Consider the following 14,790-nt stretch of genomic DNA (forward strand, 5'->3'; position numbering starts at 1 on the left):
TTTCCTCCCTTTTCTCTCCTGGTGTCTCATGTGTCTGTGCTGTACTCTCTCTTTAATGTCTCTGTTTCAATGGGGGTGGGGTTGGGGGCAACTCTTCCCCTGGGCAGACGGTGTGCGAAAGCCTCCCGGCCCTTGGAAAGTGTCTGATTTAGACATCGTTGTGGACCCGGTTCCCCCGTCCCTCCCAGAATCTCACCCGGGCTCTGGAGCCTCCACTGGCTCTGACGGCACGTCCCGTGAGTGCACAGTGCTGCATAAGCAAAAAGACGGCACCTGCTGAACCTGTCTCTCGATTGTAGCACAAGATCCTCAGCATGCATTGAAGTTTTTACTTCCAAGTTAAAACCATGTCGGATCGTGTTTTTGCATCGATTAAATAATCTCAATAAAATCCCAATATATGACGAAATTCTGGCATTTGTACACTTTTAAGAGAACCGTGGCTGGATTCTTCCCAGTAGTGCCACGAGCCCCCAACACGATCCCTTCATGGCTGTTTTTATCTTCAGCAAAGTTGATTGGGCGGTAATGATTTGCTCCAACGGTCTCAGACAATATGAAGCTTACAAGCACAGCCGTGGAATCTTGACCGAATCCAACGACTGCTGACTGATGCCATCATTAAGCTCTGATGCCTGTGCAGCAGTGAATCAGTTTTTCTAAACTGGAGAAGAGTTCATTCTGTCATTCCTATCTGGAGTGTTTCGTTTGTTATGTGGATTGGCTAATGTCGTGCTGAAACACGTTGCTGCCACGTGCAGAAATGCTGCACGTTCGACTGCACCCGGCATCACAAACGTCTAGTGAAGCGCTGCTGATCCTGTGCGTGTTTGTACACTTTTGAGAAGGTTCGAACAGTTGAGTGCCTCGTGATTTTCCATACGCAAAGCAGTCCATAATCTTGTGGCTTTATTCTAATTTCATAACATTCCCAGGCTGTCTGTTGCAACCCTAACCCTTCACACAACATCCTCTAAACAGACGAGCTGTAAGAAGCACTCACAACTGTCGGCATGCACAAGTTAAAGTCCTCGTGCATGTTTAAAACCTCACCGGATTTCACTCCAATAATTTAAGAGTTATTTTCTCCTGATAATCAGTGAAGAGCCAGATCAAAATATTTCCTTTAAGACTCGCTTTAGTGTTGAAAGAGCTGCTTCATTCTACAGCTTTTCCAGTAATATTTTGGTGTGTCGTTGCAGCAAAAGCAAATGTAAAAGGAGTGCATTCCATGTAGATGTGCAATTTCCAGGATCCGGATATTGCACATGCTGGCTCACTGTCATGGTTGTCAGGAGTTATTAACGTTATTTCCCTCGACCTTTACCTGCCCTTTTAAGTCAGGCATTAAAAGATCTGTTAATGTCTGATCATATTTATATTGAGGACTTTAACACATCATTGGTCACCAGCATTACAGGTGTGTGACAGATTTTCTTTTTGTTTCAAAGCCCACCACATCTACTTTTGTTTTGTTGTCTTTCTTTTTCCACCCTTTCTGTTCACTCTATCCATTCTCTCAACAGACACAAATCCTTTTAGTAAAAGATCAAAATCTAAAGCAGTATTTGCTGTCTTTACCTGAATCATCTACTAGCTCTGTGTAGTTACTAATGGCATCTCAATTGCAACATGGCTCTGTATTAGTGCAGTAGCGAAATACTAATGCATATATGTGCATTACCATCATTGTGGCGAAGGCTCAGGATTTTTGTCCTCTTGATCACTTTTATAAATGTGAACGATGCACATAAACACAAAAGCAACCGGCAGTGTGTGCAAATGTCACTTTATGGTGGCTGGTTAATAGAATAGGCTTCTCAAAATCCTGAACCCTCCTTTCAATGTTGCATAGAGTTGTTTAAAAGTCCTCACTTATGTTCCACACCATATGGGTAATTAAATGAAAGAGGGGGGGCTGCTTATGCTTCCCACACCACCCCAGGCATGGAATATGATCTTCTGCTCTTTTGCAACACACTTACTTTGTCCTCTTCCTGCTCCAGCTAATGATACTGGTTGGCCTACAGTGGGCAAGGCCAGCACAACTCTAAAGCCTCCTGAGAGGAGAGACTCAGGGACCGACACCCAGGGCAAGAGCCCTCCCTCAGGCTCCCCCATCACTCCCAGTGCAGAGAAGGTAAGTCTTGTTTAGTGCCCTAATTTAACAAGACTTCTCCACAAAGTCAGCTAATTAAAGCAGATTTATTTAGTTGTTTAAGACTAATTGTTATTTTGAGGGCAAAGAATCGGTGTGGATTGCTGTTACATTATTTGTGATTTCTTGATGCTTTCTCTTTTTTTGCAGGTGCTCGACTCTAAACTTTCTGGCTCCTCCCCTGCCATAACCAAGCCACAGCCACCACCATATGGATCGCACCTCACCTCCTCAAACACAGCCAGCTCCTTAGAGCGCCGCAAAGATGCACCTCCCCCCCGCCCGCTCCCCAACCCGCCGGCTCCTGCGTGGCCCCGCGTCCCCCCTCCAACAGGCTCGTCCTCCCAGCAGATACAGCAGCGTATCTCAGTGCCACCAAGCCCCACCTTTCAGCCCAACGCACCACTTTTCCCTCCCGGGTTGAGCGAGCGTCTGGATCCTCCGCCGGCTGTGGCGGTGCGTCCCTTCATCCCAGACAGAGGATCCCGGCCTCAGTCGCCTCGTAAGGGCCCACCTACCGTGAACTCCAGCTCCATTTATCACATGTACCTCCAGCAGGCAGCACCAAAGAGCCAGCCGCTCAAGCCTGCGCTGAAAGCATGTAAGAGCTCCGAGAGATTGTTTGATTATTACGTTTGAGTAACTGAAAGCATAATCATTTGTTGAATTAATGACAGGAATTAATGTTGCCATATCTGTTTGCTTCTAGTATATGGGAAGCCTGTTCTCCCCTCTAGCTCGACACCTCCCTCGCCTCTGCCTTTTGTCCAGACAGGAGGGGCCTTCCCATTGCTCCAAAGCCAATCTGTTGGTGAAGATGCATTAGATGGAGAATTTGATGATCATGACGGCTTCCAGCACCTGGAGCCATCAGCGCCTCCTCCCAGTGTGGAGAATATCCCGCGACCACTCAGCCCTACGAAGCTAACGCCTATGGTTCATTCCCCACTGCGCTACCAAAGTGACGCAGACCTTGAAGTGCTCCGTAAAAAGCTGGCCAACGCTCCAAGACCGCTCAAGAAGCGCAGCTCCATCACAGAACCCGAGGGTCCCAGCGGACCCAACATTCAGAAACTCCTGTACCAGAGGTTCAACACGCTAGCAGGAGGTATAGAGGGGAACGGTGTCGGTGGATCAGGAGGGGGTAATGGCACAGGTACTGGGACACCATTTTATCAACCAGCTAATCCTCCGGGATATCTGGGAGGCGATACCCTGACTGATACAGACAACGGCAACCTCCTGTCTGAGACACAGCTGGCACCACCACCAGGGGAAGAGGAGGCAGGCTCTGAGGCTCCACCCACCACCACTGATGCCAATGACAATGAGCCAGTGCCCCCTCCATCAGAAGGACCTGTGGTGCCTGCTGAGGCAGAGGGACCAGAGGATGACAACAACAACAATGTGGGAGGCTCTGAAGCATCTTTGCCCAGTCCCGTTCCAGAGGTTAGCACTCCGGAGGAGAGCGGCATGGCGGTCTCGCAACAGCTGGTGAGAAACTCATACAAACAGATTTGTTTTATTTTTATAGATTTAGAAAAAAATAAAAAAAATTCTCTGTTTGATGAATTAGATTCTTGAGCGATTCATGCCTCTTCTCTGTGTTCTTAAAGGAGAAGCGCACAAACCTTAAGAAGCCAAACTCTGAGCGCACTGGTCATGGCTTCAGAGTGAAGTTTAACCCTTTGGCCCTGCTGCTCGATGCCTCATTGGAGGGAGAGTTTGATCTGGTTCAGAGGATTATCTATGAGGTATGTCATGACCGCACATGTCTAGGCACCAGTTATACTTGCATGCAGGGCAGTCATTCATCTTTTCATGGGGGTTCTCCCTTTTTCTAGGTGGAGAATCCCAGCACTCCAAATGATGAAGGCATCACACCGTTGCACAATGCAGTGTGCGCGGGGCACCACCACATAGTCAAGTTCCTGCTGGATTTTGGTGTGAATGTTAATGCTGCTGACAGTGATGGATGGTGAGGATGAGCTGTCTTGACACGCGAGCGCTGAATGACGTCTCCCGCTGCATCTCCTGCAATTACTGTGTTGTGTTTTCTTCCGTTTGCTTGAGCAGGACTCCTCTTCACTGCGCCGCCTCCTGCAACAGCGTTCATCTCTGCAAGGTGTTGGTCGAATCGGGGGCCGCCATCTTTGCCAGCACCATCAGTGATGTGGAGACTGCCGCAGACAAATGCGAGGAGATGGAGGAGGGCTACATACAATGTTCCCAGTTTCTATATGGTGAGAAGCGGGACATCAATAAGTCGGCATCTAAAACTTGGCGGGACTTGATCCCATCGAAAATGGCAACTCTTTGTGTTACAGAAAAAGTCTTTAATTGATTCATAAAAGTGTTGATTTGGACTGTTTATTGCAGGAGTCCAGGAGAAGTTGGGTGTAATGAACAAGGGGACAGTGTACACTTTGTGGAACTATGAAGCCCAGAGTCCAGATGAGCTGTCATTCAGGGAGGGGGACGCCATCACCATTCTGCGACGGCATGACGACAGTGAAACGGAGTGGTGGTGGGCACGGCTGGAGGACAACGAGGGCTACGTGCCCCGCAACCTGCTGGGGGTAACGACAGTTTTTATCAGCTTACCGCTTGTGCATCCCAGTTTAACAAGCCGTATAGTTAGTGTTTAGCTTTTCTTTTCCTATCTTTTGATTTGTTTGTTCCGATTGATGATAGAGAAGCGTCAGTAATAAAGGGGTTATTCACTGAAAAGCGATGTTTAACATGCTGGAAGTTTAAATCTCTCTTCCAGTCTTAATTCTGAGAAATGAATCAGCAGATTAATGGACAGTTGGACACTGGAAACATTAGCAAAAACAATCAATTGTTGCAGCACTTTGACAGTGTGACCTGGTACCAACACTTGATGTACATCACCGGTCAGAATTTTATATTCGTAATGAAAACGGTTTTGAGCAGCAGTTAAATGTTTTAATTGCATGGAATATAAAATATTTTGCACCTTTTTTTTTTGATTGATTTGAATCCGTTACTCAATCATGGCGCAAACTAGACTCACTTCTGCTTCATTTTTACTTTACATAACCTGAATTAACCAAAGAATGAGGGTTGTATTGCATAAAAGTGGGCTGATTTGTTGTCTGAGAGCATCAGAAATGTTAAGAGGCCACAAGGCAATCATCAAAACTCTCAGAATTCCTGTTTTATCAATTAATTGATTATGTTGTAAAGATGTTCCACAGTCATGAAACACTGATGATGCTTCCAAACACCATGCAAGAGGCGAAGAGCTTAAGGCTCACCCAGAGCAATCTGGATTGGCAGTCTCTGCCCGCACCATCTGCTTCACGGGCGCAGGCCAAGCAGGACACAGTTTAGGAAAGGAAAGCACAAAAAGGCAGGACTTAAATATGCAAAAATATTCATACATAAGCAACAGCCCTTTTGGGAAATGGTCGTATAGACAGGAAAACAAATTAAAACTCCAAAGGGAATGCTTTGCTTCACTTTGTTCCCAGGCAAAAAGATAGTTAAGCCTATAGAAAACCGAACCAACTGTAAAACATGTTGTGTTCCATCGTGCTGTGAATGTCTGCATAAAAGGAGCAGTGAAATCAGAAGATCACAAAGGTATTTTTAAATAAAATGTGTAATCCAGCAATTTACACAAGCTCACACCCAGCAGGAAAAGCCCATTTTCAAAAGGAAACGAAGGTGCGTTTCAAAGTAGCCTGGAAAGAATCCTGATTGTAAACCATAGAAGAGAAGCTTCTAAAGGAGACATTTAGTGACATTAAAGGGGAACTCCGGGGCATTTGAAGCGTGTTTCCATTGCTAGGGGTTGTCAAATACTGATAGTAGGACACAGAGAGGTGCGTATCTGCGCTCCCTGTGTGGAGATCGCTCTGTCCGCACAGCATGTCATGCGAGGCTAATACGTGGTGGCTAAGGGGCAAGCGCTAACCCTTCCACGTAAAACAACAACTTGCACACTGCAGAAACGTCACACCACTTTATAACCCATCCGACAATAAAGTCACAAGCCTTACCATCAAAACCATATGCATGGTTCTCACATTACTGGCATGGGGACGTTACAAAACAACTTTATAAACAGCATGTAACTCACCGGCTGGTTGTAGGCTCGCGCATGTGAAAGCCCAAAAGAGTCGATGGAGAATAATCCCATATACAAAACAATTATCTTCTCTAGAAAAACTGCGTTCAAGTATTTAAAACATTACAACAATACATGCCCAGTAATATTGTTGTAATGTTTTAAATACTTGAACGCAGTTTTTCTAGAGAATATAATTGTTTTGTATATGGGATTATTCTCCATCGACTCTTTTGGGCTTTCACATGCGCGAGCCTACAACCAGCCGGTGAGTTACATGCTGTTTATAAAGTTGTTTTGTAACGTCCCCATGCCAGTAATGTGAGAACCATGCATATGGTTTTGATGGTAAGGCTTGTGACTTTATTGTCAGATGGGTTATAAAGTGGTGTGACGTTTCTGCAGTGTGCAAGTTGTTGTTTTACGTGGAAGGGTTAGCGCTTGCCCCTTAGCCACCACGTATTAGCCTCGCATGACATGCTGTGCGGACAGAGCGATCTCCACACAGGGAGCGCAGATACGCACCTCTCTGTGTCCTACTATCAGTATTTGACAACCCCTAGCAATGGAAACACGCTTCAAATGCCCCGGAGTTCCCCTTTAAATGCTCTTTCTATTCTCTGTTAAGTTTTAGAATGTGATACGTTATCTATAAGAAAACATTCATTGTAAAGACCATGATAGAATTATTATGCATGTTATTATAAGTAATGGGACCTTAGTGGAGAGAGAAAAAAAAATACTGAAATGCAAATGAAGTTGGTCAAAGAGTTCCCCTCTGTTTGTTTTCCTTGCAGCTCTACCCTAGAATCAAACCTCGTCAGCGCTCCCTGGCGTAGTCTCGCGCCTCCCTGACCTGCGGCTAAAAGCTGGACTAGTGACACAACCAAGATCTGAGAACAACGAAGGAGCCTGGCGCTCCGTCTTCTCCCTGTGGCCATAACCCTCCCTGGCCTCTAGCTTTCACAAAATCCTTCTCTCTGAACCAGAGAACACTAAACTCCGATACATACTTACATCTGAACACACAAGCACTACGAAGTCACTCCAACAACCCCCATCCTTACTGCCCTGCCTCAAACCCCCACCTTCCAATTTAAGGCTCCATCGCTGTCTCGACAGATGTCGATTTGAAGAGTAAAACACTATCCCTTGTCTCAGTATTTCTCGCAGTGTTCACACTTTGTCAGCCATGTTCATCTCCCTATAGTGGTTCTGGTTTACATGAAACTATATAGTGACTGGAAGTTCATCTTTAAGGGTGAGAAGTTGCTGATTTTTGTCAGTGAAATGTAATTTGAGTTGTCGCATATTAAGTATTTTTTAAGGCCAGTTTGAAAAAAAGAAATGGATAAATCAATTGCAGGAAAACTGACTGTAGCCTAACCACCAAAGAATATAAATTTAAGTTTTAATTCTCTAACTCCCTAAGAGCTTGCAGACATTTTGAGGAGCGAGATAATCAGTTGATTTGCTGCTGTCTGTAATTATGAGTGGTTCCCAGGTGTTGAAGCCCCTTTAGAGATTCTCAAGTGGAGATTTGAGTGGGAAATGGACAATGTAAATTCTCACTGTTAGCCACAGAGGTTAGTCAAAAGAGTTCCATGTTTATCAAAGAAAAAGGTTATAGACGGACATCTCCCACATGGTCATGAGTTACATTTTACAAGCATCACTGCAAGATGTTCTCTTTCTTTCTTTCTTCTCTTTTTTTTTCAATTTGGTGTCATCTCTTCAGATTCTGGATGCAGGAGTATTGTGGATGTGTGGCAAGAACGTGAATAAATTGTAAGCGAGCCTTTGAACAATAAGTGTGTTGTGTCTAATGTGATTTCAATGTGAAAAAGCACTGTTTAAATGAGCACACCAAATATTCACAGAGGCTAGAATGCTGATGTCAAGTCTGTCTCAGTTAATCCCAGAGGAAATTGACTCATGGTGACTCAGGAAATCCCAAATTATTCATTCAGCTACTGAGGGCGAGTCGGATTTAAAATCTCTGAATTATTGACCGTTGGAGCTAATGAGGACGACTTTTTAAATATTTAACACTCGACCTTTTGCACTTGGGGACATGCACTTAATGTACATTCTAGCTATATGTCCCACGTAAAATGAACAAAAGACAATATTTTAATGTAAAAGTATGAATTGGAACATTATTTTGACTCATTTCTGATTTCTTGTATCCGACGGTAAATCCTACAAACTTTGCCATATCACCAAGCTCCTGTAGAACGAGTGCCTATCTGCTCCCAAAAGCAACACGTTGGCGTTTCTAAGAAACCTTATTGAGCTCCTAAACTCACTCGGTTATCACCAAACCGCTCTCAAAGTGGCTGTAACTTGAGTAATTATGCGTCGACAGTAAAATGTGTGATTTCTCCCCTAACTAGATTTATCATTTACCATTTAAAGAGGCCAGAAAATGCACGTTGAGTGACGGACTACACATCAATTTTCAACATTGGTAGGATTTTTTTTTTTTTTTTTTTTTAATGATGTGGCAAGAAGACCCTGCAGCATTATCTCTGTAAATAAGATCGTCTTGCAAAAACTCAATCTAGACGTCGCACCTCCAAAAACAGTCTTACTTTGTTTGCTCTGTGAGACGCTCTGATTGAATACTCAAATTCACAAAGTAATCTTCCCCCCCTAGCTGCTTCGTACCTCATCAAATGTTACAGTTGTGGGTTTTTTTTTTTTATTATTATTTATTTATTTATTTATATATATATATATATATATATTTGACAAACTCCACTAAAATATCTCAGGACCAGTGTAGTGCTGCTGACACATTTAATCTCAGTTTTGGTGTCGTATTCAAATCTGCTTCTCCATGCTGAGGCGGATTCTGGGCCGTCATCATCCATCATAACCGCTCCATCCTTTGGCTGTGCCATAAATACCTTCAAGTTAGTGTGTTGATATTTTTTAAAATGATCCTATTTGTTTGGGCTTAATGTTGCTGAAATGCAAATAAGACCATACTTGCTCTATTGAACGTTTTATGGTATTTTGGATCTGTAAAGCTCTTTCAACTCTTAATTAAGAGTTCATCTAGTTTCTTGTTTTCACTTATGTGTTACTGCAGTATAACGGCAGCGTTGATAACATTTCCCAGTTGTCCAGTGTGGTAGCAGATTGTAACATGGTCCCATACATGCCCATGTACGTGTTTTAGTGAAAACATGTTCTCAGGAGTGACCACTGTGGGATCTGAAATAGAAAGTTTTAATAGGATTTTTTTATTTTTTTTAATCTCCGAGTCAGTCCCCCCCCCTTTTTCCTGGAAATTATCAATAGAAGATGATGCTCTTTTAGGGAATAAAGATTTAATTTCCCCAAAGCATCAGGTTATTAATAGAACAGAAGATGCCATCTGTTCATGAAAACGCCACGTGGGCCATGCTTTGCATTAAAAAACAGATGATGTCGTGATGTTGGCGGCTTTTCTGTCAGTGATCGCCCTGTTGCTGGAACCTCGATCAGCTTTAAATGGTGTATCTATCTTATAGATCATATAGTTCTTCTGAGTTCCACCAGAAGGAAATCAATAACTGCTGTCCATGTGAACTCTTACTTCTTTGCAGATTCTACTTATGGATAGCAAAAGGATCACTTTGTCATCTCAGTCATCTGTTGCCAGTTGGATATTTTTTTTGCTTTCAATTTCCCAGACATCGCCACATCTGTCTGATGTTTAATTCCGACACAGTAGTTGTAAAACTGATTTGTTTTTGTCGCAGTTACAGCAGCAAACCAGTTTCCCTGTTAGTCACACTGCACATGTTTTTGTAGCGACGCATCTTTGGTAGTTCCTTTGAAAACTGTGGTAATAATATAACGAAGGCATTGTTGCTGTTCCGTCCTACCTGATTTTACGGGCTAAGTAGTTTGCAGCCTTATCAGTTGCCTTGCAGAGGATGCTGGGACTCATACAGAGGAATTGAATATGTAACAGACACCATCTCAGCTATGGGATTTATAGTTATAGGACTATGGGATTTGGCAAACATGGAATGTTTGACTGGTTTAAAAAAAAAAAAAAAAAACTGGCTTGTTGCAGTAGCAGCACGAGTCATCATGAAATTGATATGTTTACGCAGGCTGTCAAGTTGAGGGTTGAGCAAGCTTTGCGCTGTCGTCTGTTGAGCAATCAATTTTTTTGTTGCTGTATTATAATTAAAACATTTTTTCACCCCTTACCTCATCCCCATCTTCTAAATCTTTCTTATTTTTGGTCAGGATCATCAGTGTCTGCCTCACTGACCTCGGCCTGACCAGTGCACAGATCCTCAGGGTTTTCGTAGTTTTTGGTTTTAAACGGTCCTCTTGCCAACTATGTCCCTATCCTATCATCTTAACTAAGACGGCTTACAGTAAGTGGATGGCTGCGTCATAAATGACTAACACCTGCTTTGAGTCATCCAAGTTGAATGGTAAAATATAACCCTTGCCAAATACACGGTCCGCCCTTAATACCATGGTGGAGTGAAAAGTTAATCCAGATATTACCACCATTAAAACATTAAAACAGCAATCCTGTTTATAGCCTGAAGTCCCACTGATTTAAATGTCAGAATGTGCAACCAATCACCCACTATGGTTCCTAGTAGAGACTTGGCCATTGTCCACATGACCGTGTGCCTACAGAGCAACACCACTACTGCTGTAAGGCCTGAGCCTGGATTGCTGTATGTTGGTTGTGCCTTTGTTCCACTGCTGTGTAGATGAGAGGATGGAGGAGGGAGAGTCCTCTGATCCCGGAGAGGGCATGGCAGTTCTGGAGAAGGATTATGTTGATTTTGGATTTGATTCTGTTGAGAGAGGGAGGGAGAGAGAGAGAGAGAGGAGGACGGGGGTGAGCAGTATAGGAGCACAATGGCGAAACAGTCCATCATGACAGATACAGTAGCTCAGCTCTAATGTGGGTTTCAAATACTTTAGAAGTTTTTCTGCTAAAAAAAGAACAGGTTGGCCTTGTTCAGAGTGAAATTCCTGCAATGTTAGTTTGTGCTTTTGTTCCTGTGACAATGAGGACAAGAGAGATTCATATAGATTCCAAAAACAACAACATGAGCTGACGAATGAAGAGACAAAGCACATTTCTGTCTCAAAGCGCCGAAACTTAAATCCAACTCTTACTCAACAAAGTCTTAAAACGTTAATCATAAACACTAAACTATACCGACAGCATTGACAGTATGGTTTCCAGTTTGGAAATGACAGTCGGCTTTTTTATTTTTTTATCTTTGGCTGCGTTGAACTGTCACCCAGAGTTATTGTTTCCAGTTTCTCAGCTATAAAAGTAAAACGCTGATCACAAAAAGCTGCGTATGCACTGAATGTTTATACCCATTTAGTCACCAGATGGAGACATTTTATAGCTTTTTAGTTCTGGACAGGGTTATGTAGGATGACTAATAGCCCCAGACATCAAATTAATACCTGCTTAACAATTTTTCTTAAAGGAACAAATAATTTTGGCAACAGCATAGTCTTGAGCTTTCATGTCTTAGCTGACTTGACTGAAAGAACTTTAGTTGGGATACAAAATATTTACAACAAATGTTTAACACCGATATCTATTAATTATTTTCATTCAGGGTTTTTGTCCCTGACATGTCAGAGTATTTAAAAATCTAGCTGTAAACCATCGAGACTCTGCAACCTCACAGCATTTACACGCGTGTCCAAGGTATTTCGCGAAAAAACTGTCCCAGCACTACAACCTCCATCAGGCACTGGATTAAAGACAGCACAGCGCATGCGCATTACCTGTTCGAGTAAACTGATGACCTCACGCACAGCCCGGACCAACCAGTCGGTTGAATTACCTCCCCAGCCGTCTGGACTGTGTTTATCTGCTGCTCTAATTTCCTTGCCTGATGAACTCGTGGGCACAATTACCGAGAAAAATGTTCACCCTGACGAGGTAAGTGAGTACGCGTTACACGAAAATCTGTCACTACAACGACGGCAACAATAGTCGCGCGAGCAGCCACACCGGGCCGTTTGGCCGTTGTGCTGCTGGTGACCTCCGTACCGGTGTGGCCACTCAATGCAACAGTAATGGTAGCCGAGGCGAGCATTTGTTTTTATTTATTTGTTTCGCACGTCGTGTCTGTTGAGTTTCCTAAGCTTGTTTATTGAACTCTTGTGGATTTCAGAGGCATGCTTTGACAAAGACAAGAGTCGGAGGGGCAAAGAGTGGAGAAAATTTGCATGTCATTTGCAAACTGTTTTTGTGCGGTCGGCTCTGTGTGTCTCTGAAGTTGAACTGAGCTGACCTGACCTGTCCACACTTGGTGACACGCCGGGGAGGTAAGAAACTGAAGTCCAAAGAACTCCAAGGTCCTAGAGGCTCGTAGGGATCTCCCAGCGAGGCGAGGAGGAGTTGCACCATAATCTATATAAACTATGTTGTGATTGAAAAGATTTCTCATATACATGTGAGCTCTTTTAGATGGGTGTAAAATATCACACCCTGCCTGGACATTTACAGGCAGCTTTGGTAATGCATGTGGGTCATTTTGACTTAGTAGGTGCAGTATTGTCTGAGTTAAATTTGTTAGTGGTATGTATATATCAGTATTTAGGATTATGAGTTGTGACTTTGGCAAATCACAGTGACAATTTAATCTTATCATATTGGGTAATGCGTTGTAGAAAAACTGGATTTATGAAGTATGTTTGGTCTCAATGGACATATAGCTCCGAAGACATTTATGATATTGAATTTTTTTGTGTTTGCGTTACATAATTATTATTATTCTCTTCTTTCAAAAGCGATTTTCAAGCGAACGATGGGTGTTTTGGGACGTCAGTGCATCACTGGTCTTCCCAGGTTAAAGCTTTAAAAATAAAGGATTGGCATGTCCCTTTACGACAATAATAATAATAATAATAATAAAAAATAATCTAATATCTAGTTTAGTTTCGTTGAAAAATGTTTGATGAAAATGTTTGTTTTGTTTTTTTTCATGCCCGTAATCTATAAGAAAGCAAAGTATTCTGTTTTAAGCTTCCATTTGCCAAATAAGACACCATGGGCCGTTAATTACTTTACTGCTGCCAGGCTACCCTTTTATCAAACCAGCTGCTTTGTGGAGCTGTCAGACAGATGATGCTGCGCACGTTATGTTCACGTATCATGAGGAATAAATCGCCTCAAGGAGTTACAGGTCGCTCAGAGAGCACAACAGAGATTATCGGAAGTCTCGTACCCGGTTTGACACTTATCAGAAAAGCATTACATTCCAGAGCATTTAAAAAAAAAAAAAAAAAAGCTCTAGATCATTTAAGGGGCCTGTGTGTGCATGTAAGGCGGCTTACTGCTGTGGTGCAATCCGCAGGCGTGTTTTTACTGTAAACACGGGAGAAATCTGACATGATGTACCATGCTGTTATTTTGTCCACAGCTTTAATGCTCAGCTCGGGAGGTGACAGATCAGCGCTGACAGGTCGGGACATTGGAAATTACATGTCTTGTTTTTCCGAGTGGGCGCACATTGCAGATGACTAGTCCGTGTTGTAACTTCATTCTTCTTCCCCCAAAGCGCTAACCTGTTATCGGAGCCTGAACAATGGATGTCCACAGGGTTCGATAGGATAGGCTGGTGGTGACTTATCACAGGTGTAACTTCAGCATTTGCATAACATTTGGCAGATTGGCAGCCCGTGTCCTCTACAGTCCAGATTCATTTGAAATCGGCCTGGTCCTTTAAATCATGGCAGACGTCCATCTTTTCATGTTGAGACAAGTTGCCCCATGTGCCGAAAGGATGAGCAACTTGGCCGCAACTTTTAATGGCTTTGTTTATCTGTTTGTGTAAAGTGCTTATTGTGGGTTTGTTTTGTTGGGTTTTTTTGTGCTTGTGACATAAGCAAGCGCAACAGACAGAGCACGTGCCTTGACTGGTTTGTTGCTTTTTCGGTTCACCTTGTTGTTGTTGTTGCTGCCTGATACGCAAATAATCTTTGGGCAATCTCAAGCACGCCAAGTAATGCATCGTGGCGTTATTTCCTCGTCAAGCACAGCCTCCAGCTGTAGCAGCTGCCATGTTGTTTTTGTTGGCACTGTTTTTCTTTGTTGACGCTTTGTGTTCCTTTTTGATGCGGGACACGCGCACACGATTGATTGCGCTGTTGCAAACAGAAATTTGGCGAAGATCACCTTGGAGAAACTGTAGTGGGCGTGGTGGCTCGATCTCTGTTCGCTCTGGTGGTCAAACATTTACCGTGGCTCAGCTGTGTCTGACAACGCCAACACTACGCTGATGGGTTTATCTGAAAAGGATGGATTAGTCATCCCAAATAAAAAACTGGCAGGAATATTCAGTCGTTCGTGCTTCATTGAGCAGGGCATCGACATCAGAGTTGCCACTCCATAAACACGGACAGTGTATTGAATCTGCTACTCGTGTTTGTTTGCGCACACAACATGAACAGAGTGTAAAGTTTCACAGGACAGGCACTATAGCAGGGAGTCAACCTCCCTGGACAGCTCACGGCAGCACTAAACAGGCAA

At 43.4% G+C, this 14,790-nt stretch overlaps 2 protein-coding genes across 5 annotated transcripts in view; both read left to right on the top strand.

The window, feature by feature from the left end:
• The window catches only part of ppp1r13bb (protein phosphatase 1, regulatory subunit 13Bb), a 29,376-nt gene extending 21,311 nt beyond the window's left edge, over window positions 1–8,065 (top strand). For 2 of the 3 annotated variants that reach the window (XM_075458501.1, XM_075458500.1), the window contains exons 11-19: window positions 108–236; window positions 2,007–2,140; window positions 2,309–2,759; window positions 2,868–3,652; window positions 3,775–3,912; window positions 4,003–4,136; window positions 4,235–4,401; window positions 4,538–4,737; window positions 7,052–8,065. In XM_075458501.1, the coding sequence (XP_075314616.1) occupies window positions 108–236; window positions 2,007–2,140; window positions 2,309–2,759; window positions 2,868–3,652; window positions 3,775–3,912; window positions 4,003–4,136; window positions 4,235–4,401; window positions 4,538–4,737; window positions 7,052–7,093 (2,180 nt within the window). In that variant the 3' untranslated portion in view covers window positions 7,094–8,065. The remainder of the gene's footprint in view (window positions 1–107; window positions 237–2,006; window positions 2,141–2,308; window positions 2,760–2,867; window positions 3,653–3,774; window positions 3,913–4,002; window positions 4,137–4,234; window positions 4,402–4,537; window positions 4,738–7,051) is intronic. The other variant, XM_075458502.1, reaches the window with a different exon arrangement.
• A 3,995-nt stretch (window positions 8,066–12,060) lies between these two features.
• Window positions 12,061–14,790, top strand: part of LOC142375695 (disheveled-associated activator of morphogenesis 1-like) — a 39,406-nt gene continuing 36,676 nt past the window's right edge. Inside the window, exons 1-2 of one of the 2 annotated variants that reach the window (XM_075459839.1) lie at window positions 12,061–12,195; window positions 12,431–12,584. The gene's annotated coding sequence lies outside the window, so the exon portion shown is untranslated. The remainder of the gene's footprint in view (window positions 12,196–12,430; window positions 12,585–14,790) is intronic. The other variant, XM_075459838.1, reaches the window with a different exon arrangement.

Source organism: Odontesthes bonariensis, chromosome 24 (assembly GCF_027942865.1).
Source record: "Odontesthes bonariensis isolate fOdoBon6 chromosome 24, fOdoBon6.hap1, whole genome shotgun sequence".
Classification (NCBI taxonomy): domain Eukaryota; kingdom Metazoa; phylum Chordata; class Actinopteri; order Atheriniformes; family Atherinopsidae; genus Odontesthes; species Odontesthes bonariensis.